This window comes from Conger conger, chromosome 16 (genome assembly GCF_963514075.1).
Source record: "Conger conger chromosome 16, fConCon1.1, whole genome shotgun sequence".
NCBI lineage: Eukaryota > Metazoa > Chordata > Actinopteri > Anguilliformes > Congridae > Conger > Conger conger.
This window is the reverse complement of record NC_083775.1, coordinates 40,321,443-40,348,866: the sequence shown is the minus strand read 5'-3', so window position 1 is coordinate 40,348,866 and position 27,424 is coordinate 40,321,443. Positions and strand designations below refer to the sequence as shown.

At 46.1% G+C, this 27,424-nt stretch overlaps 1 protein-coding gene across 5 annotated transcripts; it reads right to left on the bottom strand.

Annotated features, from left to right (window-relative positions):
* Positions 1-36: 36 nt before the first annotated feature.
* spns1 (SPNS lysolipid transporter 1, lysophospholipid) lies at positions 37-27,254 on the bottom strand. 5 transcript variants are annotated; one of them, XR_009705629.1, is made up of 14 exons: positions 26,931-27,254; positions 21,932-22,135; positions 21,014-21,079; positions 20,367-20,503; positions 20,048-20,199; positions 14,986-15,052; positions 13,373-13,515; positions 12,244-12,396; positions 10,801-10,990; positions 7,023-7,088; positions 6,662-6,760; positions 6,248-6,416; positions 537-2,577; positions 37-366 (listed from the first exon to the last, which is right to left on the bottom strand). XR_009705629.1 is itself a non-coding variant. In XM_061225296.1 (13 exons), exons 2-13 carry the CDS (start codon positions 22,128-22,130, stop codon positions 2,507-2,509), a joined length of 1,512 nt encoding a protein of 503 aa, XP_061081280.1. In that variant the 5' UTR covers positions 22,131-22,135; positions 26,931-27,254; the 3' UTR covers positions 37-2,506. The 5 variants fall into 5 exon arrangements, 4 of the variants coding, with proteins under 4 accessions (XP_061081280.1, XP_061081282.1, XP_061081281.1 ...); XM_061225296.1 differs by having other exon boundaries at positions 37-2,577; XM_061225298.1 differs by having other exon boundaries at positions 37-2,577; positions 21,932-22,132.
* Positions 27,255-27,424: the final 170 nt, after the last annotated feature.

Here is a 27,424-nt window from a genome sequence, read left to right as displayed (position 1 = left end):
AAGCTGTCAGAGTCAAAGCTGGATACCAGACTGAAGCAATTTTTAACCATCCTTTAATTGAAAAAAAATTGACAACAAAATGACACTAAAAAGCAATTTTATATTGTTTGTTACACGTTTCTTTAAAAAAAACAAAAAAAAAAAACATAGTTAGAATATAACAATTGCCTTTGTTAGAACAAAAAAGAAAAAAAAGGAATCAAACTGAAGCCCACCCTTGGCATCTCATGATCATTTCTTCAACATACAATAAAGGCATAACAAAGAAAACTATTCCAAAGTCCTCATTAATGTTCAAGTCAAGTTGCCTCACGTTCTTTGACGGCTGACTGTGCTTCAGTGGTCTCCAACCCTGGTCCTGGAGAGCTACAGGGCCTGCTGGTTTCTGTTGTTACTCTGCACTTAATCAATTAGAGCAGATGATTACACAGCTAACTCACCTCACCTGGCTACCTGTGTCTCAGCAGGGTGCTGATTATACAGGTGAAACCAAAAACCAGCAGGCCCAGTAGCTCTCCAGGAACAGGGTTGGAGACCAGTAGTGTATATGAACGGAGGGGCTCTGCCAATGGCAAAGTATGTTTGCCACAACCAGACAGACCACTGGCAAGTGTGATTTGTGGATATATTCCCAGGTTCCCTGCGGATGACAAGGAAGTAATATTTAAAAATCACCATTTGCACGGTTCTACCTTTGCACTCTGTGATTGGTGGAAGTCCTGTCAGATCTCGACTAGTGAGGAAGATCAGGGACTGTATCCATGCCGATTGGCCTGGGAGGAGGAGGTCACTCACTGTGAGAGCATCATGTAAACACAGGAAATGGCCTAACAGACCAGTGTTCACAACCACACACCAGCATACTACTCCTACTACATTGAACACAGCCACAGTCTGCACTTCCTGTCCCAAAATAGAGGCTTCCTCAGCAGCAGCCAGTCCACTAGCCACCAGAAGAACCCCTATGTCTCTCCACAGTCCCTCAAACGTTTAACTGCAGAACATTGCGATAACAAACCTGCATATTATTTCTAAACAAGGAAGTATAATTCCCAAGATAAGCAATGAAGCATGGTTATCATTCATGGTTATTAGTCATTGGCTCGGTGAACATAGACTATAATTATGAATGATATTGACCTAAAAAACCATTAGTAGTCTTATAGGGGCAGTTCGCCCAAACATTTTTATCAAAGTACGTTTTCACTTACCCAGAGTACCATCTAAGCATCCAGATAGTTTCGCTGAGATGTGAATACATTGAGATTTGATGACTTTTTGAATTTGTGTGTGCTTGAGTGGATGGTTGACTAATTCTCGATTAAATGTGCTATTTTGAGCTCTGTTGAAGTCTGTAACTACGTCAGTATATTCGGACAGAGATGTTCCTGTTGATTTTTTTGCATGTAAATTGACGGTGCATTGATTAGTATGGAAGATGAGATCCAGAGAGGTCCACTATATCAAGGGGAACTGTATCTAACATTTTTTTGGGTGAACTGCCCCTTTAAGACAATGAGATTAATAGTCCGAGACTGAAGTAAAACCCAGAAATATGTAGAAGCATGATGCTGTGTCCATTACAATGCAGGACTATACAGTAGAGCAGTTACACTGCAGGATTATACAGTAGACCAGTGGTCCTCGCTCCTGGTTCTAAAGAGCTGCAGATTGTGCTGGTTTCCATTTTCGTTTTAATAGCGCTTTAATTTAGCTTTTGATTCAGACCCAAGAAACTAGGTGAGGCAAGATAACGGAAAACTGTGCAATTAATGGAAAAGTATCACAACAACAGAACACACACAAGTGGTAAAATATCCCTGAAGTTTGCCATAACTATTTTAGTCTTTCCCCTTGACAAGAACAGGTTTAATTCAACTACCACCCCTGGTTTCTGTGAGGCAAATACTGCAAGGGAACTACAAGGGAGCATTCCGAACAAACCACCCTAAACTCTTAAAACAGTGACACTCATCAAAATTCAGTATTGTACTCTTAAACCCTTTTTTTACTCCAAGCTCCCAAAATACTCTAAACGGGCTTCCGTCAGACGGTGAGATGTGATTATATGAACCCGTCTTCATGAAAACAGATCTGTCACTGCATACCTGTCACTGCCCCTAGTGGCAGCACTGGGATTGCGGCAAACAGCCTGTCCCCACACCTACACACACACACACACACACACACACACACACACACACACACACACACACAGAGTAGGGGAAAGGAACTCGGATAGCTATGCTGAACCAATCTTAGAAAGTCCGTATCTTACAATAATTGTACATTTTCAAGCAAATCAGAATGTTCCCAAACAAAGAATTAACAGCAATATAAACAAAACAAAAAAAAAGACAATAGTAATAAATAACCATTAAAATATTCCCTAAACAGGAAACAGTCCTTGGCTATTCGTGTGTGCAGCGGCGGGATTGGCAGAAAGGCTTGGCCACTCCCCCCTGGAGCTTCCTCAGGACTCTCCCAGCGTAACTTCCTCCTGTCGTCAAATCAGAACGCTGGAAACGGGCACCTTCGTGGACCTCCCTCTCTTTGGCACGACAATGGGTTCATCGCCTGAGAAAAATAAATATATAAATACATAAAAATTATTCAAACTCAACAATCATTATTTCATATGCAGTTCCTCCCCACAGATTAATTTTATGTGTAATCTACTTCTTTCATTTTTAGTGCATCGCTAATTGAACGTTAGCCGACAATAAAGAAAATGAGCTCCACCCCAAACACGACGATATCACCCAGTTATAACTCCTCCCCATTTCCATCAGTGTGTTAAGAATCCAGAAACTTTAGTGAATGCGAATGACGTTGCTAAATAAACTGAGCCTTTCGACACCTTTTGAGAACCCTGTTGATCTAGTTGTCAGTTAGTTATTTACCAGTTATTTTGCTCCTCTCTCCCTCTCCTTCACAATTATATTCTCTCCACTTAAGCTACACTTTCGCCACCGTGCTAACAGACAGAGCTGTCCATGCTAACACAGAGAGCTGACCGTGCTAACACAGAGAGCTGACCGTGCTAACACAGAGAGCTGACCGTGCTAACACAGAGAGCTGACCGTGCTAACACAGAGAGCTGACCGTGCTAACACAGAGAGCTGTCCATGCTAACACAGAGAGCTGTCCATGCTAACACAGAGAGCTGTCCATGCTAACACAGAGAGCTGTCCGTGCTAACACAGAGAGCTGTCCATGCTAACAGAGAGAGCTGTCCATGCTAATACAGTGAGCTGTCCGTGCTAACACAGAGAGCTGTCCGTGCTAACACAGAGAGCTGACCATGCTAACACAGAGAGCTGACCATGCTAACACAGAGAGCTTGTGCTAACACAGAGAGCTGACCATGCTAACACAGAGCTTGTGCTAACACAGAGAGCTGACCGTGCTAACACAGAGAGCTGTCCATGCTAACACAGAGAGCTGACCGTGCTAACACAGAGAGCTGACCGGGCTAACACAGAGAGCTGACCGTGCTAACACAGAGAGCTGTCCGTGCTAACACAGAGAGCTGTCCATGCTAACACAGAGCTGTCCATGCTAACACAGAGAGCTCGTGCTAACACAGAGAGCTTGTGCTAACACAGAGAGCTGACCGTGCTAACACAGAGAGCTGTCCGTGCTAACACAGAGAGCTGTCCGTGCTAACACAGAGAGCTGTCCATGTTAACACAGAGAGCTTGTGCTAACACAGAGAGCTGACCGTGCTAACACAGAGAGCTTGTGCTAACACAGAGAGCTGACCGTGCTAACACAGAGAACTGACCGTGCTAACACAGAGAGCTGTCCATGCTAACACAGAGAGCTGACCGTGCTAACACAGAGAGCTGACCGCAGGAGGCAGAGGGGTAGTTGTCAGTTAGTTATTTACCAGTTATTTTGCTCCTCTCTCCCTCTCCTTCACAATTATATTCTCTCCACTTAAGCTACACTTTCGCCACCGTGCTAACAGACAGAGCTGTCCATGCTAACACAGAGAGCTGTCCATGCTAACACAGAGAGCTGACCGTGCTAACACAGAGAGCTGACCGTGCTAACACAGAGAGCTGACCGTGCTAACACAGAGAGCTGACCGTGCTAACACAGAGAGCTGTCCATGCTAACACAGAGAGCTGTCCATGCTAACACAGAGAGCTGTCCATGCTAACACAGAGAGCTGTCCATGCTAACACAGAGAGCTGTCCATGCTAACACACAGAGCTGTCCGTGCTAACACAGAGAGCTGTCCGTGCTAACACAGAGAGCTGTCCATGCTAACAGAGAGAGCTGTCCATGCTAACACAGAGAGCTTGTGCTAACACAGAGAGCTGACCGTGCTAACACAGAGAGCTGTCCGTGCTAACACAGAGAGCTTACCGTGCTAACAGCGAGCTGTCCGTGCTAACACAGAGAGCTGACCATGCTAACACAGAGAGCTTACCGTGCTAACAGCGAGCTGTCCGTGCTAACACAGAGAGCTGACCATGCTAACACAGAGAGGTCGTGCTAACACAGAGAGCTGACCGTGCTAACACAGAGAGCTGACCGTGCTAACAGAGAGAGCTGACCGTGCTAACACAGAGAGGTCGTGCTAACACAGAGAGCTGACCGTGCTAACACAGAGAGCTGACCGTGCTAACACAGAGAGAGCTGACCGTGCTAACACAGAGAGCTGACCGTGCTAACAGAGAGAGCTGACCGTGCTAACACAGAGAGCTTGTGCTAACACAGAGAGCTGACCGTGCTAACACAGAGAGCTTGTGCTAACACAGAGAGCTGACCGTGCTAACAGAGAGCTGTCCGTGCTAACACAGAGAGCTGACCATGCTAACACAGAGAGCTGACCATGCTAACACAGAGAGCTTGTGCTAACACAGAGAGCTGACCATGCTAACACAGAGAGCTTGTGCTAACACAGAGAGCTGACCGTGCTAACACAGAGAGCTGTCCATGCTAACACAGAGAGCTGACCGTGCTAACACAGAGAGCTGACCGGGCTAACACAGAGAGCTGTCCGTGCTAACACAGAGAGCTGTCCGTGCTAACACAGAGAGCTGATCATGCTAACACAGAGCTGTCCATGCTAACACAGAGAGCTGTCCATGCTAACACAGAGAGCTCGTGCTAACACAGAGAGCTTGTGCTAACACAGAGAGCTGACCGTGCTAACACAGAGAGCTGTCCGTGCTAACACAGAGAGCTGTCCGTGCTAACACAGAGAGCTGTCCATGCTAACACAGAGCTGTCCATGCTAACACAGAGAGCTGTCCATGCTAACACAGAGAGCTTGTGCTAACACAGAGAGCTGACCGTGCTAACACAGAGAGCTGTCCGTGCTAACACAGAGAGCTGTCCGTGCTAACACAGAGAGCTGTCCGTGCTAACACAGAGAGCTGTCCATGTTAACACAGAGAGCTTGTGCTAACACAGAGAGCTGACCATGCTAACACAGAGAACTGACCGTGCTAACACAGAGAGCTGTCCATGCTAACACAGAGAGCTGACCGTGCTAACACAGAGAGCTGACCGCAGGAGGCAGAGGGGTAGGGGTTAGGGACTTCAGCTGGTCAGTGGGTTGTGTTTGTGGTTGCGCGTGTGCTATCACCTGAGTGTGCTAACACAGAGAGCTGACCGTGCTAACACAGAGAGCTGTCCGTGCTAACACAGAGAGCTGTCCTTGCTAACACAGAGAGCTGTCCATGCTAACACAGAGAGCTGTCCGTGCTAACACAGAGAGCTGACCATGCTAACACAGAGAGCTTACCGTGCTAACAGCGAGCTGTCCGTGCTAACACAGAGAGCTGACCATGCTAACACAGAGAGCTTACCGTGCTAACAGCGAGCTGTCCGTGCTAACACAGAGAGCTGACCATGCTAACACAGAGAGGTCGTGCTAACACAGAGAGCTGACCGTGCTAACACAGAGAGCTGACCGTGCTAACAGAGAGAGCTGACCGTGCTAACACAGAGAGGTCGTGCTAACACAGAGAGCTGACCGTGCTAACACAGAGAGCTGACCGTGCTAACACAGAGAGCTGACCGTGCTAACAGAGAGAGCTGACCGTGCTAACACAGAGAGCTGACCGTGCTAACAGAGAGAGCTGACCGTGCTAACACAGAGAGGTTGTGCTAACACAGAGAGCTGACTGTGCTAACACAGAGAGCTGACCGCAGGAGGCAGAGGGGTAGGGGTTAGGGACTTCAGCTGGTCAGTGGGTTGTGTTTGTGGTTGCGCGTGTGCTATCACCTGAGTGTGCAGAGCTCTCCGCTAGCTGCCGGTCTTTCTCCACGAAGAGGGCGGTGGCCAGGAAGAAGGCCCCGCCCCCTACAGCCACGAAGGAGCAGAGCAGGAGGGAGAGCTGGAGAGAGCGGAACTGCCAGAGGTACGAGTCTGATTTCCGCAGGGAGTCTGACACCTGGGGAGGGAGTGCATGCTGGTACACTTATATGCATAAATACTTATATGCATAAATACTAAATACTAAAATCTCAAACCAATACCTGCAGATCCCATGTTCAACAAAATGTGTTACCATCCAAAATATACAAATGAAAGAATGTTGATCTGAAAACTACTGAAAAAGAGTGTGTGAGCCAATGAGTCTGAGTGCATGTCAAACATTGGGAGGTGTGTTTCAGCCAATAGGGCGATGGTACTGACCACACCAATGAGGTAGGGGCTCCCGGCATCTCCCAGCAGGTGGGAAACCACAATCTGAAATGCTTCGGCTGTGGAGCGACGTGTTGGCACAACAACGTACTGGAGAAAATGAGAGATGAGAGGCAAGTCAGACCTCTGTTCAGTTCTGTACTGAGGTGCAGCACTTTTACCATGCAGAGACACTGCCCCATGTCCTATTCCAGCTTCTTCACCTAGCCTCTTATGAAGCCACAAAGAGGAAGCAAAACCATTTGCATGGTTTCACACTGTGTAAGTGCTGGTGGTGCTGTAAAGTGTGTGTAAAGTGTGTTTAAAGCACGTGTAAGCATCATTACAGCAGAAGGATAAGAGAGGGACTCACCAGCAGTATGTCAGCTACAATCGCCCAGTTCATGGACAGGAAGGTCTCTCCAAAGAAAATAAACACCTGGGTGGGAAGGGAATGGAGTCAATACTGTGACTCAAAATGGAGGAAGATAGAGAGAGACAATACAAAGCCCTGTGATACCAACAACAACCCCTCACTCCAACAACCCCTCACTCAACTGGCCCTGAACCATACACCAACACATACAAACCCCTCACTGGTTCAGGGTCAGAACAAAACTACAAAACCAATTACAATCAACCACATTGCAACTAAACTGAAACTAAATTATATCACTTATTGGGAATCGCACACAAAAGCATTGATGAAAAGTAAAATGAATCTGGTCCTAAAAAGACAGTACACTTCCTAACCACAGTCACAAGACACAAAACTGAGAAGCACCTTGATGAGGAACAGGTTCAACAGGCACTGTGGGTGTAGGGGGTAAAGTGTATCACATAATTAAGTCAATTTATATGACTAACAAGTGCGCTGTAAAATTGGCAAAAAAAAGAACTGATTTCTTGACAAAGGGTCGTAGAGTGAGACAGGGCCGCAGTTTGAGTCCAACATTGTTCAATATCTACATAAATGAGTTAGTTAATGGTGGTGTTAGCACAGAGGGTACAGCAGCCTCTGGACCTGCTGGAGAAATATTGTCTTACTATTAGACCACTTTTTGTCTTAAGTGCTCTCTTCCAGCAGACAAACGGCCTTTGACCTTAATGTCTCCGCTTCTCAGCTAGCACATTCTGGTCTTACAGCAAGGTCAACAAGGGGCGACATGGCTCAGGCAGTAAGAGCAGTCATCTGGCAGTCGGAGGGTTGCTGGTTCGATCCCCCGCCCGGGCTGTGTCGAAGTGTCACTGAGCAAGACGCCTAACCCCCAAATGCTGCTGACGGGCTGGTCGGTGCCTTGCATGGCCACCAATCACCATTGGTGTGTGAGGGTGTGTATGAATGGGTGAATGAGAAGCATCAATTGTACAGCGCTTTGGATAAAGGCGCTATATAAATGCCTATTTACCATCAACAAGGGGTATTCAGAAGACAAAATACTGATAAATGTTCATGGCCAGCTTCATGTCTTTCTGGAAAAGTGTGTATAAGTCTTACTATGTGTGATTCAAATCAGAAAGCCGGTAAGCTTTTTCACTTTCTGTTATTACTTTGCAAATAAATACGAAAGTTAAACTCAAGTATAGCTATCGTTGTTTTTACTGGGATCTGTTTCATCAGACGATGTTCACCTGTGAAATGTTAAAAAGGGCATTTTTCCCCAACACTGTCAAATTTACTGTCAAGGCCCAGTTTTGACAAAGACAAAAATGATGATCTTCCGAAAGAAGCCCGGGTCTCAGGAAAGCAGATGCCTCTTTACTCTAGCACCACGCTAGAACACACACTAAGCTACGACTACCTGGATAATAAATATTCCCATTAGAATCTGCTCAAAAATCTGACACTGTCATCCTTGTCTATTATGCTATATGGAAGTGAAATATGAGGTCCACTCAGTCAGCAAGACTAAACCACATGGGAAAACCCTGCATGCAGAATTCTGTAAAAACTGAAATACTACAAGTACATAGACATGCCCCTAATAATGCATGCAGGGCTGAATTAGGCAGATTCCCAATTCTCATTCAAATTCAGAAAAGGGCATTGCATTTCATTGACCATCTAAAAATGAGTCCACCAAACTCATTCATTACAATTCATGGCACTCCAAACCCAAGAGTATCCCCTCAGTCAGCTGGTTCTGAACCTTTCTAGACTAACATTAACACCCACAAACACAAACAAACCAGCTTCACACCAGCACTGCTTCACAACTGCCCATTAGAGTCAACCAAATTATAAAACACATCAAAAACTCCTGTCTGGACCACTGGAACAACAGTCCCAAAACACACTGAATAGTTATCAGGCCCTCAACAGAGATACAAAGCAGAGACACATAGGCTCAGTGATAACACGCATGCAATTGAAAAAGGTACACATACAGTCAGGTCCATAAATATTGGGACATTGACACAATTCTCCTCTTTTTGGCCCTATACATCACCACAATGGATTTGAAATGAAACAAACAATATATGCATTAACTGCAGACTTTCAGCTTTAATTTGAGGGTATTTAAATCCAAATCAGGTGAACGGTGTAGGAATTACAACAGTTTCTATATGTGCCTCCCACTTTTTAAGGGACCAAAAGTAATGGGACAATTGGCTGCTCAGCTGTTCCATGGCCAGGTGGGTGTTATTCCCTCATTATCTCATTTACAAGGAGCAGATAAAAGGTCTAGAGTTCATTTCAAGTGTGCTATTTGCATTTGGAATCTGTTGCTGTCAACTCTCAATATGAGCCATCATTAGGCTGAAAAATCAAAACAAACCCATCAGAGAAATAGCAAAAACATTAGGTGTGGCCAACTGTTTGGAACATTCTTAAAAAGAAAGAACGCACCAGTGAGCTCAGCAACACCAAAAGACCCGGAAGACCACGGAAAAAAACTGTGGTGGATGACAGAAGAATTCTTTCCCTGGTGAAGAAAAACCCCTTCACAACAGTTGGCCAGATCAAGAACACTCTCCAGGAGGTAGGTGTATGTGTGTCAAAGTCAACAATCAAGAGAAGACTTCACCAGAGTGAATACAGAGGGTTCACCACAAGATGTAAACCATTGGTGAGCCTCAAAAACAGGAAGACCAGATTAGAGTTTGCCAAACAACATCTAAAAAAGCCTTTACAGTTCTGGAACAACATCCTATGGAAAGATGAGACAAAGATCAACTTGTACCAGAATGATGGGAAGAGAAGGAAAGGAACTGCTCATGATCCAAAACATACCACCTCATCAGTGAAGCATGGTGGTGGAGGGTCATGGCGTGGGCATGTATGGCTGCCAATGGAACTGGTTCCCTTGTATTTATTGATGATGTGACTGCTGACAAAAGCAGCAGGATGAATTATGAAGTGTTTCGGGCAATAGTATCTGCTCATATTCAGCCAAATGCTTCAGAACTCATTGGACGGCGCTTCACAGTGCAGATGGACAATGACCCGAAGCATATTGCGAAAGCAACCAAAGAGTTTTTTAAGGCAAAGAAGTGGAATGTTATGCAATGGCCAAGCCAATCACCTGACCTGAATACGATTTAACATGCATTTCACTTGCTGAAGACAAAACTGAAGGGAAAATGCCCCAAGAACAAGCAGGAACTGAAGACAGTTGCAGTAGAGGCCTGGCAGAGCATCACCAGGGATGAAACCCAGCATCTGGTGATGTCTATGTGTTCCTGACTTCAGGCTGTAATTGACTGCAAAGGATTTGCAACCAAGTATTAAAAAGTGAAAGTTTGATTAATTGTTAGTTTGTCCCATTACTTTTGGTCCCTTAAAAAGTGGGAGGCACATATACAAACTGTTGTAATTCCTACACCGTTCACCTGATTTGGATGCAAATACCCTCAAATTAAAGCTGAAAGTCTGCAGTTAAAGCACATCCCAATATTTATGGACCTGACTGTACATGTCTCATTGATTTATTATCTTTATGGATGTTGTTATTCTTGTTATTGTTGTTACTATTGCTATAGTATATACTATTGCAGAGGAGAATGGCCAGACTGGTCAAAGCTGACAGGGAGGTGACAGTAACACAAATAACCACACATTACAACAGTGGTATGCAGAAGAGCATCACTGAACACACAACGCATCATAACTGTAAGCTGTCAGAGTGTCGGAGAGAGGCGGCTCTCACGTATGTGGCGACGGTGCTGGCCTGCGCGCAGACGATGGCCAGGTAGAGGAAGGGAGCAGCCAGGAGCAGGCCGGCCGCACAGACCAGCGGGTCCGCCCGTGGGGTGGTCTGCCTCAGCCTCCGGCTCACCTCCACTCCGCTGGCCACGCCCAGGATTCCCGTCACACAGGTAATTATCCCAAAATACAGGCTGGGGGACATAACACAGCTTTTAGCCTTCAGCTCAAAATACAGGAACATGCTTATATTAACTTATATACAGTTATAATTACAATAATACAGCGAAAGCTATGATGATGATGATACTTTAGCATATTTTCTAACAGTTTGATATGCTGCCTACATTCTCCGTTCAGCCAATTTGAGATTCTGAAGGCGGCCTTCAGTGCAGCTATGTGACCTTTCCAAAAGCAAGAAGTTCATCGTTTCTGATCAGCCTCTTCTGTTTGCATTTGTTCTTGTGTTTAACAGCTAATCTTCTTCACCTCTATTTCGAGTACAAAATGAGTGTTGTAATATCCAGACAGAGGGCATTTGAAATAGACCATATTAATCCGTTTTCCTTGTTGTGTTACAGCAACTTTAAATTTTTCTATAAATCTAGAATCTCGAAATGGAATCCACAATGTTCAATTGTTCCAACGGCTGGTATAGGGGCATTCATGGTATAGGGTATGAGTCCACTCTCTTCACCCTTGACCGTTTTCTGTTAACGTGTCCCATCGATAGGAATACTGCGAAAGGTATTTCCTGTCGGAGACTGTATCGGTCTAAAGACTGACCTGCCGGAGCCCCAACTTAACATAACATAATGATGAGAACACGGCATTCAGACAAGCAATGCTCACTCACCCTGAAGAATCGCCTGTAGTTCACTTCATTAATCCCTTTAATGATGAAAGCTTCAATCAAATCTCCCCTAAGTCTCCTTTTACTAAGCTTTTACTAAGAGATTAAGCATCTTAAGTCCCATAACTTTCATCTTTTATACATGGAATCAATCTGGTTGCCCTACTTTGAACCTTTTCCAGAACCTATATGTCTGATAGCACAGACTCACCTGTCAGAGGTGCTACCTGTGCAGACTTACCCGACAGACCTGTCGGAGGCATTACCTGCCCACACACTCACCTGTTGGAGGTGTCAGAAGTGTTACCTGCCCACAGACTCACCTGTTGGAGGTGTCAGAAGTGTTAACTGCCCACAGACTCACCTGTTGGAGGTGTCAGAAGTGTTACCTGCCCACAGACTCACCTGTTGGAGGTGTCAGAACTGTTACCTGCCCACAGACTCACCTGTTGGAGGTGTCAGAAGTGTTACCTGTCCACAGACTCACCTGTCGGAGGTGTCAGAAGTATTACCTGTCGGAGGTATCAGAAGTGTTACCTGTCCACAGACTCACCTGTCGGAGGTATCAGAAGTGTTACCTGTCCACAGACTCACCTGTCGGAGGTATCGCAGGGCTCAGAGTGGCAGGGGGGCTTCTCTCCGGTGAAGACAGCAGCCCTGAAGAGGAAGGTTGGGGCCCAGAGGGCCAAAGATCCAGTCACAAACGCCACCGCGGTGAAGCCCAGGGTGGAGAGGATGAAGCTCATACTGTGGGAGAGGAGAACACAACACAACCGCAAACATGAACATAAACCACAACCACAACACAACCTCAAACATGAACATTAACCACAACACAACCGCAAACATGAACATAAACCACAACACAACCGCAAACATGAACATAAACCACAACACAACCGCAAACATGAACATTAACCACAACACAACCGCAAACATGAACATAAACCACAACCACAACACAACCGCAAACATGAACATAAACCATAACCACAACGCAACCTCAAACATGAACATAAACCACAACGCAACCTCAAACATGAACATAAACAATAACCACAACACATCCGCAAACATGAACATAAACAATAACCACAACACATCCGCAAACATGAACATAATCCACAAATGGTAAATGGTTGGCATTTATATAGCGCCGTTATACAAAGCGCTGTACAATTGATGCTTCTCATTCACCCATTCATACACACACTCACACACCAATGCATTTATATAGCGCCTTTATACAAAGCGCTGTACAATTGATGCTTCTCATTCACCCATTCATACACACACTCACACACCAATGCAAGGCGCCAACCAGCTCGTCAGGAGGATTTGGGGGTTAGGTGTCTTGCTCAGGGACACTTCAACACAGCCTAGGCGGGGGATCGAACCGGCAACCCTCCAACTGCCAGACGACTGCTCTTACTGCCTGAGCCAATGAGACGACTGCTCTTACTGCCTGAGCCATGTCGCCCCGCAACCACAACGCAACCTCAAACATGAACATAAACAATAACCACAACACAACCGCAAACATGAACGCAAACCATAAGCACAACACAACCGCAAACATGAACGCAAACCATAAGCACAACACAACCGCAAATATGAATATAAGCCATAACCAGAACCGCAAACAAAGATACAGAAGGTGGTTGGGGGCAGCAGGTGAAGATAGAGAAGGAATTAAGGGCAGGGCAGGGGCAGAGGGGCCTACTTTTTGCTGAGCGCCAGGATGTCTGAGGCCCAGCTGGTTCTGTGCAGGCAGTGCTCTGGACGAGCTTCAATGGCCCCTCTCTTCGGCTCCTTCACCACCACCACCAGCAGCAGCACCGCCAACAGCCCCAAGCCGGGAGTTACCTACGGGCACAAGAGCAGTTAAAACGCGCACGCAGACACAGACGCACGCAAACACGCATACACACACACACGCACGGATACACACGCACACGCACGCATACACACACACGCACGCACGCATACACACACACGTGCACACACGCACACGCACGCACGCACGCATACACACACGCGCACGCATACACACACGCACGCATACACACACACACACGCATGCATGACCACAAAAAAAATGACATGAATTTAAGAAAAAAACGTAACCAACAAATATCCTGGCATTTCTCAAACTCAACTGTGGCAGCCCGCCAGTTTAATTGTCACAAAACTTTCTGTGTTACCTAGATTGCTATGTGTCACAGACTGTAGTCAACGCACTGGAGTGCTGCATCTGACTTCCTCAAGCCTCCAGTAAGGACTTCTTTTGAGGAGACATCATAGTTTTAATTATTATCTAATTTAATTATCTATTCTCCGGCTACATCATCTTAAATGTGCTTACAATGGTTTAAACATTATGTCCTCAATGTGAAGCCTTGCGTTAATTCGATTACATGAAGGAGTGACACTGGCACTGCGTTATGGATGGTCAAAGGGTCAAGCCTGCGACCCTTTGACATCACCAAACTGCTTCGTTCTTCTTTTGTGATGCTTTTCCAGGCTTTTACTGCAGCCTGTTTCAGTTAAATGGTCAATGGTAAATGGTTGGCATTTATATAGCACCTTTATCCAAAGCGCTGTACAATTGATGCTTCTCATTCACCCATTCATACACACACTCACACACCAACGGCGATTGGCTGCCATGCAAGGTGCCGACCAGCTCGTCAGGAGCATTTGGGGGTTAGGCGTCTTGCTCAGGGACACTTCGACACAGCCCGGGCGGGGGATCGAACCGGCAACCCTCTGACTGCCAGACGACTGCTCTTACGGCCTGAGCCATGTTGCAAACTCCCCAAAACTATCTCCTCTTCAGGAGGTGAAATGCATGCTCAATCAGGTTAAGGTCTGTGATTGACTTGGCCAGTCTAAAACCTTCCCGAATGAAGTCCTTTGTTGTGTTGGCAGTGTGTTTTCAGTCATTGGCTTGCTGCATGTGTTTTTAGACTGCTGAATTCACCTTTTTTCTGACAGCTCCCACAATGTTTCTGTCATCAACTGTTGTTGTCTTCAAAGGAACAAACCTTATCTTGCTCTTGATTGACAGTTGGCACAGCATCTGGCTTTAGAACCGTTGTCTTTGCAAAACCCATCCTATTCTGTACAAAAGTTTCCTTTTTTTTTTTTTACACAATATTATCTTGGCAGTCTTTAACCACACAATAATCAGGCATTGTTTATGTGGATAGTTTGCTCATGTTATGAGCAGACACGTGCAATATGCAATTGCGGTCTCAAAACCACCAACACACACGGGCGGGCGGGCGCACACACACAAACACACAAACACACACCTCATGAAAAAAAACTCACCCGTAGAGCCCAGTGCCAGTCCTTTGCCACATCATTCACTTTGGAGCCTACAATGTAGCCGAAGCCACTGAGAGAGAGAGGAGAGAGGAGTGTTTAACAGACACTGAGAGGAGAGAGGAGCGTTTAACAGTCACTGAGAGGAGAGAGGAGCGTGTAACAGTCACTGAGAGGAGAGAGGAGCGTGTAACAGTCACTGAGAGGAGAGAGGAGCGTGTAACAGTCACTGAGAGGAGAGAGGAGCGTGTAACAGACACTGAGAGGAGAGAGGAGCGTGTAACAGACACTGAGAGGAGAGGAGCGTGTAACAGACACTGAGAGGAGAGAGGAGCGTGTAACAGTCACTGAGAGGAGAGAGGAGAGTGTAACAGTCACTGAGAGGAGAGAGGAGCGTGTAACAGTCACTGAGAGGAGAGAAGAGCGTGTAACAGACACTGAGAGGAGAGAGGAGCGTGTAACAGACACTGAGAGGAGAGAGGAGCGTGTAACAGACACTGAGAGGAGAGGAGCGTGTAACAGACACTGAGAGGAGAGAGGAGCATGTAACAGACACTGAGAGGAGAGAGGAGTGTGTAACAGTCACTGAGAGGAGAGAGGAGCGTGTAACAGACACAGAGAGGAGAGAGGAGCATGTAACAGACACTGAGAGAGGAGAGAGGAGCATGTAACAGACACTGAGAGGAGAGAGGAGCGTGTAACAGACACTGAGAGGAGAGAGGAGCGTGTAACAGACACTGAGAGGAGAGAGGAGCGTGTAACAGACACTGAGAGGAGAGAGGAACGTGTAACAGTCACTGAGAGGAGGGGCGTGTAACAGACACTGAGAGGAGAGAGGAGCATGTAACAGTCACTGAGAGGAGAGAGGAGCGTGTAACAGACACTGAGAGGAGAGAAGAGAGAGGAACGTGTAACAGTCACTGAGAGGAGGGGCGTGTAACAGACACTGAGAGGAGAGAGGAGCGTGTAACAGACACTGAGAGGAGAGAGGAGCGTGTAACAGTCACTGAGAGGAGAGAGGAGCGTGTAACAGTCACTGAGAGAAGAGTGTAAAAGACACTGAGAGGAGAGAGGAGCGTGTAACAGACACTGAGAGGAGAGAGGAGCGTGTAACAGACACTGAGAGGAGAGAGGAGCGTGTAACAGTCACTGAGAGGAGAGAGGAGCGTGTAACAGTCACTAAGAGGAGAGTGTAACAGACACTGAGAGGAGAGAGGAGCGTGTAACAGACACTGAGAGGAGAGAGGAGTGTGTAACAGTCACTGAGAGGAGAGAGGAGTGTGTAACAGTCACTGAGAGGAGAGAGGAGCGTGTAACAGACACTGAGAGGAGAGAGGAGCGTGTAACAGACACTGAGAGGAGAGAGGAGCGTGTAACAGACACTGAGAGGAGAGAGGAGCGTGTAACAGACACTGAGAGGAGAGAGGAGCGTGTAACAGACACTGAGAGGAGAGAGGAGCGTGTAACAGACACAGAGGAGAGGAGCGTGTAACAGACACTGAGAGGAGAGAGGAGCGTGTAACAGACACTGAGAGGAGAGAGGAGCGTGTAACAGACACTGAGAGGAGAGAGGAGCGTGTAACAGACACTGAGAGGAGAGAGGAGCGTGTAACAGTAACTGAGAGGAGAGAGGAGCGTGTAACAGACACTGAGAGAGGAGAGAGGAGTGTGTAACAGACACTGAGAGAGGAGAGAGGAGCATGTAACAGACACAGAGAGAGGAGAGAGGAGCATGTAACAGACACTGAGAGGAGAGAGGAGCGTGTAACAGACACTGAGAGGAGAGAGGAGCGTGTAACAGACACTGAGAGGAGAGAGGAGAGAGGAACGTGTAACAGTCACTGAGAGGAGGGGCGTGTAACAGACACTGAGAGGAGAGAGGAGCATGTAACAGTCACTGAGAGGAGAGAGGAGCGTGTAACAGACACTGAGAGGAGAGAAGAGAGAGGAACGTGTAACAGTCACTGAGAGGAGAGAGGAGCGTGTAACAGACACTGAGAGGAGAGAAGAGAGAGGAACGTGTAACAGTCACTGAGAGGAGAGAGGAGCGTGTAACAGACACTGAGAGGAGAGAGGAGCGTGTAACAGACACTGAGAGGAGAGAGGAGCGTGTAACAGACACTGAGAGGAGAGAGGAGCGTGTAACAGACACTGAGAGGAGAGAGGAGCGTGTAACAGACACTGAGAGGAGAGAGGAGCGTGTAACAGACACTGAGAGGAGAGAGGAGCGTGTAACAGACACTGAGAGGAGAGAAGAGAGAGGAACGTGTAACAGTCACTGAGAGGAGAGAGGAGCGTGTAACAGACACTGAGAGGAGAGAGGAGCGTGTAACAGACACTGAGAGGAGAGAGGAGCGTGTAACAGACACTGAGAGGAGAGAGGAGCGTGTAACAGACACTGAGAGGAGAGAGGAGCGTGTAACAGACACTGGGAGGAGAGAGGAGTGTGTAACAGTCACTGAGAGGAGAGAGGAGCGTGTAACAGACACTGAGAGGAGAGAGGAGCGTGTAACAGTCACTGAGAGGAGAGAGGAGCGTGTAACAGACACTGAGAGGAGAGAGGAGTGTGTAACAGACACTGAGAGGAGAGAGGAGCGTGTAACAGACACTGAGAGGAGAGAGGAGCGTGTAACAGTCACTGAGAGGAGAGAGGAGTGTGTAACAGTCACTGAGAGGAGAGAGGAGCGTGTAACAGACACTGAGAGGAGAGAGGAGCGTGTAACAGTCACTGAGAGGAGAGAGGAGCGTGTAACAGACACTGAGAGGACAGAGGAGTGTGTAACAGACACTGAGAGGAGAGAGGAGCGTGTAACAGTCACTGAGAGGAGAGAGGAGCGTGTAACAGTCACTGAGAGGAGAGAGGAGCGTGTAACAGTCACTGAGAGGAGAGAGGAGTGTGTAACAGACACTGAGAGGAGAGAGGAGCGTGTAACAGACACTGAGAGGAGAGTGTAACAGACACTGAGAGAGGAGAGAGGAGCGTGTAACAGTCACTGAGAGGAGAGAGGAGCGTGTAACAGACACTGAGAGGAGAGAGGAGTGTGTAACAGACACTGAGAGGAGAGAGGAGCGTGTAACAGTCACTGAGAGGAGAGAGGAGCGTGTAACAGTCACTGAGAGGAGAGAGGAGCGTGTAACAGTCACTGAGAGGAGAGAGGAGTGTGTAACAGACACTGAGAGGAGAGAGGAGCGTGTAACAGACACTGAGAGGAGAGTGTAACAGACACTGAGAGAGGAGAGAGGAGCGTGTAACAGTCACTGAGAGGAGAGAGGAGCATGTAACAGACACTGAGAGGAGAGAGGAGCGTGTAACAGTCACTGAGAGGAGAGAGGGGCGTGTAACAGTCACTGAGAGGAGAGAGGAGCGTGCAACAGTCACTGAGAGGAGAGCAGGACAGCGATTAATTATAATTAATTACAGTGGGTCCACAATAGCCATCGCGTCACGTTCGATGGCAGCGTCAAAGTTAGAGAATCGCCGAGGTTCATTTCACGATGGTTGACGCGCATGTGCATTCCCATTTAGTGAATTGATTTTAAGAAATGTAGTTGTTGAACTTATTTTTTCTTATTTAACTCCATACAACTTATGAAGTGGGTGGCTATTCACGTGGGTTACAAGATGCTGCATGTACTCCAGGTGTTGTGAACGAGCACAGCTAACACTCCCGGCCAGAACTTCAAGCACAAATGGATGACGAGCACCTTATTATAGAGGGAGAAAAATAAAATGTTCTGTGGGACCCGATCGATTGTCTGTACATTGACAAACTAGCTGACGTTGATGGCTGCAGTGGAGCCTTGCCGTTAATGACAAAATACTTAGAACTAAAAATGAATTTCAGTACTTGTATGTTTGAGTAGAACACATCATTTTGAACAGGCAGTATGAACATGAGAAAACTATTTCCAATTTTCAACATCCAAATGAGGTCGTATCTATTGATTTGGGTAAAATTAACATTTGTATATAGAGCTTAAATTAATTGAATGAAATTCTGATCCTTTTTTAAAAAGTGACTGACATTACATATTTCAAAACCAGCCCTGTCAGCAGAAATAGTCGAGCTGAGGTTTTGTTTGCTATGGATAAGTTACTCATAGCCTTGAGTAAGAGGCACAAAAAAGAAAATCATGATGGAAAGCTAAAAACATCAAAGCTGCAATAAAATAAATGCTTTTTGTGACTGACGTTACAAATGGACAAGACCAATCTTAAAAATTAATTCAAAGTTTCTCTTGACAGATGTAATTATGGTAAAGTAATGAATTTACTGTAATCACAAGGGAAACTTGTGAAGGCCAGTTTTTGTGTTGCTAAGGACCTTTCAAATATATGGGCAATTCCACTGTTTGTGATGACTTATGCGGCACTTATTTGTGGGAACAACATGAAACATATGTATATGCAGTGTGCTACCCTATAGAGAAGCACTGTACATGCAGTGTGCTAGGCTATAGAGAAGCACTGTACATGCAGTGTGCTAGGCTATAGAGAAGCACTGTATATGCAGTGTGCTGGGCTATAGAGAAGCACTGTACATGCAGTGTGCTACCCTATAGAGAAGCACTGTACATGCAGTGTGCTACCCTATAGAGAAGCACTGTACATGCAGTGTGCTAGGCTATAGAGAAGAACTGTACATGCAGTGTGCTAGGCTATAGAGAAGCACTGTATATGCAGTGTGCTAGGCTATAGAGAAGCACTGTATATGCAGTGTGCTAGGCTATAGAGAAGCACTGTACATGCAGTGTGCTAGGCTATAGAGAAGCACTGTACATGCAGTGTGCTAGGCTATAGAGAAGCACTGTACATGCAGTGTGCTAGGCTATAGAGAAGCACTGTACATGCAGTGTGCTAGGCTATAGAGAAGCACTGTACATGCAGTGTGCTAGGCTATAGAGAAGCACTGTACATGCAGTGTGCTAGGCTATAGAGAAGCACTGTACATGCAGTGTGCTAGGCTATAGAGAAGCACTGTACATGCAGTGTGCTACCCGATAGAGAAGCACAATATGCAGTGTGCTAGGTTAACACTTGTCCTCATAGTTGTAGAACTGCCCTCACCTGCCCACAGGGATGGCAAAGTAGAAGATTGAGAGCATCCGGGTCCTCTTCTCGTTCACGAAGAGATCGGCGATGATGGTGGGGGCTATGGTGGAGTAACTGGCCTCCCCCACCCCCACCAAACCTCGGGTGAGGAGCAGCGCCCAGAAATACTGAGGGAGCGAGTGCACAGGGGCATAAAGTCAAATCCCTCAGTCCCATCTGTGTGCCCTTACACGTTACACCTGACACGCTTCAGAGCAGCCCAATTATACATGGCTTCCTTTGCACATCATGAATCTGTCAGGTATAATAGGAGGACAGACAAGGACGGACTCACGTCTTTGGGCGTATAGGAGCTGGCTAAAGTGACCATAGCCCAAAAGCTGATGCCCACGCACATGATCAGCTTTCTGTTGTACCTGTCGCCAAGGTAACCAAACACCGGAGCCAGAATCATATAGCTGCAGATAAACACTAAGAAAAGAGGGGGGGGGGGGGGCAGACAGAGAGGAAGGATTTATAATCATTGTTATCAGGAGCAGCACCCTTCATGAAGTTACCAATCCACTTCCATTCAGTCTTTTAGAGCAGCAACAGGCTGAGTACTCCTTTGCCATTCACAACTGTTGCTACCATTTATTTCTACAAGCATTACAGCTAATGTTAGCACCTGACACATCTCTAATAAAAGTATATCTTGGGAAGGCTGATCATGTATGACTGACAACAGACCCTTCCCACAATGAATCACACTGAATTACTGAACACAGCAACATCCTACACTCAAAGCTTGGCTCAAAGGTGAACAAGGAGAGGGAAAAGCACATCCCATCCCCATCTTCATCATCCTCACTGAACACACCGAGCCCTCTGGGTCCCGCACTGGCCAACACACACACACACACACACACACACACACGCACACGCACACGCACACGCACACGCACACGCACACGCACACGCCCTCTGTGGACTGAATCCTACCCGTCTGCAGAAGCCCAGACTTGCTGTCATCAATCTGGAAGAACTGCTCGACGTCTGGAAGAACACCTGAGAGAGAGGGAGAGACAATCAAAAAAGACCTGTGAAATGTTGGCTACATCTCCATTAAAACTCCCTCCGGTTTGAGGCACACAAAACTCAAGTCCAGTCCCCTCAGGTGATCTGGAAATTAGCCGGCACAGGTGAATTTAGTAAACAAGCAAATCATAGTAAGACCAGCACTGCTAACCAAACTCAGATTAGAGTAAACCAAGCCATGACACAAATCCAAACCGCAAAGCGCTCCTATTTGGAATACTGGGACACTGAATATAAATCCCAACACAAATTTGTGTCTTGTGACTTGTGATGTTGGCAGACTCAGTGGGGTTAGTCTAAAATGGATCTGGGGCAGTTGTGATGTTGGCAGACTCAGTGGGGTTAGTCTGAAATGGATCTGGGGCAGTTGTGATGTTGGCAGACTCAGTGGGGTTAGTCTGAAATGGATCTGGGGCAGTTGTGATGTTGGCAGACTCAGTGGGGTTAGTCTGAAATGGATCTGGGGCAGTTGTGATGTTGGCAGACTCAGTGGGGTTAGTCTGAAATGGATCTGGGGCAGTTGTGATGTTGGCAGACTCAGTGGGGTTAGTCTGAAATGGATCTGGGGCAGTTGTGATGTTGGCAGACTCAGTGGGGTTAGTCTGAAATGGATCTGGGGCAGTTGTGATGTTGGCAGACTCAGTGGGGTTAGTCTAAAATGGATCTGGGGCAGTTGTGATGTTGGCAGACTCAGTGGGGTTAGTCTGAAATGGATCTGGGGCAGTTGTGATGTTGGCAGACTCAGTGGGGTTAGTCTAAAATGGATCTGGGGCAGTTGTGATGTTGGCAGACTCAGGACACAGGACAGGGGCAGTGCTGTACCAGCCACAGTGAATCGGTCCATGTAGTTCAGCAGGTTGATGAAGCAGAGCACACCCACGGTCAGATGCGCCCTCCGATCGGTCACCCCGCTGGGCGGCAACTCCTGGCCAAGCCCCGCCTCCGGCCCGTCGGCCCCCTCGGCCTCGCTGTCATCGCTGAAGAAGGGCGTGGCATCGGAGTCTGGCTCAGCGAGGGCCATCACTGCTGTATGGACACACAAGCCTCATCTTATTTCTCTCCGGATGGCCTTTACCTGGTTTTTTTTTTTATTCATTTATTATTCATTCATACAATGTTTTTTTTTCCCCCATCTTGTATTTTAAAAATATTTTTTGTTGCTTGTTTGTTTATTTGTTTATTAAAAAAAAAAAAGATGGGCCCTGGTCCTTATCTTTGTTGTACGGGTAGCAATTGAAATTGTACTTCCCTCTAGGGTCTTTCAGCGCACTTAGCCCTGGTTATGGGTATGCACTTTGTTGTACATCGCTCTGGATAAAAGCGCCTGCCAAATGCCAATAATGTAATGTAATGTACAACTTGAGACTGTAGGAGTCGAGGAAAGTAGTAATGGCACAACGTAAAAAACTGATATTAAGATTATAATGAAATTAATTAGTTAATATTTACAGCCTTTGGCAACATAGCTGTTACTTGGTGTATGTTGTTGCTATAGCGTCATGCAAAAACTGGGAATTGAAAGGTCAAAGAAACTCGTGATACATGCATTTAGCCATCTCTGTTATGGGGAAGTGGGGGAAGAGTAAGTCAGTGTGTGTGTGTGTGTGTGTGTGTGTGTGTCAGCAAATGTTCTAGAACTCATAGTCCCCACTCAGCAGATAGTACCCTCTTGGAAATATAGTGTGTATGTGTGTGCGTGTGTGCGTGTGCGTGTGCGTGTGCGTGTGAGTGTGTGAGTGAGTGTGTGTGTGTGTGCGTGTGCGTGTGTGCGTGTGTGCGTGTGTGCGTGTGTGCGTGCGTGCGTGCGTGTGCGTGTGTGTGTGCGCGTGTGTGTGTGCGTGTGTGTGTGCGTGTGTGCATGAGAGAGCATGGGCGCACGTTTGGACATTCCTAATTTACCTATTAAATTCCTCAAAAAGACTGAAGGCTATGTTAACACCAACACAGCAGAGGTTTATAAGTATATACAGTCCCCTCCAAAGGTATTGGTCAATTCCTTTGTTTTTGATGAGCAAAAGTTGTTGAAACGTGACAGTTGTTTCTTGTTGCCCAGATGTGTCCTGTTAGATTGATGTGTTAAACAATAAATAGTTCTGAATGTCTACTCTTTTTAGCCTTGGGTTTTGCCTGTGAAGACTGCATTTGTGTTAGACAAGATAAACCAACATGAACATGAGAGCTGTCTTTGGGAGAAAAGCAAGCCATTTTGAAGCTGAGAAAAGAGGGGAAATCGATCAGAGTCATTGCACAAGCCATTGTACAACAACTCGGAATGTCCTGACAAAGAAAGAAACCACAGGCATACTGAGCAACAGATATCAAACAGGTCGAACAAGGAAAACAACAGCAGTTGATGACAGAAACATTTTGAGAGCTGGGAAGGAAATGTCATCAGTCAGTGACATAGTAAATGGCAAATGGTTGGAATTTATATAGAGCCTTTATCCAAAGCACTGTACAATTGATGCTTCAAATTCACCCATTCACACACACACACACACACACGGCGACTGGCTGCCATGCACGACACCAACCAGCTCGTCAGGAGCAATTTGGGGTTTGGTGTCTTGCTCAGGGACACTTCGACACACCCAGGGCCGGATTTAACCGGCAACCCTGACTGCTCTTACCTCCTGAGCCAATGTCGCCCTAACATCACAAACAATCTCCAACAATCTCCACAGGGCAGAGATGAAGAGATCTCAATCAACCGTTCGAAGAAGACTTAGAGAGCAGCAATATAGAGGCCATACCACAAGATGCAAACCACTCATCAGTAGTAAGAATTGGAAGGCGCAATTACAATTTGCAAATAAGTACAGAGATGGGCCACAGAAGTTCTGAAACAAAGTTTTATGGGCTGATGAGACGGCGATTAACCTCTGATGGAAAAACCCAAGTGTGTAGAAAGAAGGAATCGGCTCAAGGTACAAAACACACAAGCTCATCTATGAAGCACGGTGGAGGAAGTGCTATGGCTTGGGTTTCCATGGCTGCTTCTGGAGTGGGCTCACTAATCTTTATTGATGATGTAACTCCTGATGGTAGCAAAAAATTCAGAAGTATACAAAAATATTCTGTCTGCCAACATGGAATGCATCCAAACTAAATGGGAGGAACTTCATCATGCAGAAAAACAATGACCCAAAACACACTGCCAAAGGACTTTATTAGGGTGAAATAGTTGAAGGTTTTAGACTGGCCAAGTGACTTACATCCATCCATCCATCCATCCATCCATCCATTATCCTAACCCACTTATCCTGAACAGGGTCGCAGGGGGGCTGGAGCCTATCCCAGCATACATTGGGCGAAAGGCAGGAATACACCCTGGACAGGTCGCCAGTCCATCGCAGGGCACACACACCATTCACTCACACACTCATACCTACGGGCAATTTAGACTCTCCAATCAGCCTAACCTGCATGCCTTTGGACTGTGGGAGGAAACCGGAGTACCCGGAGGAAACCCACGCAGACACAGGGAGAACATGCAAACTCCACACAGAGAGGCCCCGGCCGACGGGGATTCGAACCCAGGACCTCCTTGCTGTGAGGCGGCAGTGCTACCCACTGCACCATCCGTGCCGCCTCAAGTGACTTACATGACCAAACAAAACCTGTGTGGTTTCTAATGGTTTTCAATCTGCAATATATAGCTATATACGAGTCAAGCAATCTGACAGGTTTGGGCTGGTATTGGTGGCTTGATATACCACAGAGCTTAGACAAACATACTGGAGCATAGGACTGCCGTTATCTACAAAGCATTAACAGCCCAGAAAGAACAAAAATTAAAGGCCCACATGCATCAGCCTTCTCTTTCTGGTTTTTAGTATAAAAAATGGCCACAAAACATTCGTAAAGAGCAGGTTTTTCTGAAAAGTCCCTAACCCCTCCTGACCGCCTCCTGTGGTCAGTGTTAACATTTTGCAATGTCATCCTATAATTATGGAAAAACATACATCATATTAGGTAGGAAGACGTTTTACAAACAGCTTGGAAAAACAGCAGGTAAAATATGCATCGTACTTCTACCAAAATTGCAACTGTTTTACTTGAATCAGTATGGAACACAAATGGAATATTCCAGGATGATACGAAAAGCTCAAAAACACAAGAATAATAAGCTTGTTGGCCTACAGCACTAATTCTGAGAAGAAGCGCATATCTGACACACAGTCTGTCCGGCTCCTGCGGGGTGCCCTATAAAACACCATGACCCTGTGGACCTTGGACACTATTTTAACCCCAGTGACCTCAATTGAGGGCTCCCACCAAGGAGTGGTTGTGGTTTTTATTCCAATCTGAACTGCATCCCTGAAGTAAGAGGGCCAGTGACAAATACTCAAGGTGAGGTGTCAACAAGAATGTTGTGCTCAGGAAGTAAAACATTTACAACTAATTATTTCATAAAAATTGCATTAAAAAATGTAGAAAAATGCCTTACGGGACATGACACCACACTTTGTTGTGTTCAACACAATTAAAATGATCCATTTACAACAAAAGGTCTGTGTTATCCAGCCTGACAGAAATTGTTACTGGGCCTCATTGACCCAAGAGCTGTTTTTTTTAATCAGACACTTTTACTTTACTTTATTGATGAACATTTAGTGAATCAACTAACGAATTGAATCGAGCTGACTGAACACTGAACTGAAGTCCATTTTTGGAAAAATAGTTAAATGAGATAGCAGGAGCTAATCTAGCATTGTGTTAAATTCTGTTTCAGCAAAACAATAATCAAGACAGGGATCGGAATCAAATCTGGCAAACGGTGGTTCTCTCAAGGGCCAGGGTTGGAAACCCCTGATGCAAATAACTAGGATCACACACTAGACTCAACAGAAGTCTTTGGTGTTGTTCACTCAATGCTGTGTAATACTTGTTCAGGTAGTCGTCCTGGTTTGTATAACGTTTTGATGTTCAACAGTCCAATAGTTTGTTGTGCAATAGGCTAGTCAGCAAGTTGTTAACCGAGGCGGCCATTCTCTCTCTCCAGGGAATTGCAGATTCGTTGTCGTTTTAGTCACCATGGCTAAGAACATCAGCTGAATGCCCATACAGTGCCCCTATCAAGGGTGCCAAACTCAAGTCCGGAAAGGCCAGTGTCTGCAGGGATTTGTAGTTTAAATTTACTGGTGAAAGGTGACCACCGAAAACCAAACCCTATGCAATCCTCCAGGACTGGAGGACACTTGGACCTCAGATATAGGCTACCTGTGCCATGACTTGCTTGATGCAATATTTATTCTAGAGAGCTTGATAGTAAGGCTGCGACATTTTTTAGATAGCTACGTGCTGCCTTTTTAACGTCTTTATTAAAGATCACATTTAGCAGACGCTCTTACCCCGAGTGGCCTTCACCGATTACAAGTTACACGCGACAGAAGCAGGTCAGGTTAATTGCCTTGCTGAAGAAAAGAGCAGCGCACCACCCGAGAATTGAAGCCATGAGCTCCGAGGAACAAGCCCTTAGCCATTTAATTATCTCATATAAAGTTAGGGCACCCCCTAATTTGGAAGGCAACGATAGCTTGCTTGGGCTAATTAGCTAACGTTAGCTAACTGGGACTGCTAATAATATAACTAGCTAGCTCTAGACGAAGTTAACTGAAACGCAAACGGCAAGTAAGTTTAGCCTTAACCATCGAACAAGCTAAATTAATACGTAGCTAAACGTTAGCTAGCTAGCAACTGGTTGTTTAGTTAGCTAAGCATGTTTATCAAGCTAGCAGAGTGGGGCATTCATCCGCACTGCACAAACCCGTTATTTTACATATGTAGATATAAATTGCCATCTAGATATCCAACTTACCTGTAGCCTTTATCTTTGTGATTTGTTGTCTAGTTAGCTAGGCTAACGCTAGCTAGCTATTTTGTTTTGTTTACCTGACAATTAGAGCAGTGATTTGCGAAACCAGACGCGTTCCGATGCCTTTGGATTTCTTTGTCCTTGCTTTATGCCACTTCTGTTGTTTTTACAGGTAGTGTCGTTCTTTCAGTTCCCGTCTAAAGACATTGATGTACTTATCTGCGCTAGCCTACTGAGTTAACTGCGGCGTTGCTTTTGAGCACTCACGGCCGCCATGTTTAATTTGTATAAACTTCAGCTCATCTCACATGACGACGGACCATTGAACTGTAAATAACAGACGGACACAGTATTGCGACACCACTGACATCAGCGGTCAGGATGCAAACAGCACTTTCCTCTACTCGTGTGTCTATTTTTAGGATATATTTGCATGCAGACCAAGCCAAGCTGTTTTTCTATGTATGTATGCATGTATGTATAATATATATACATGT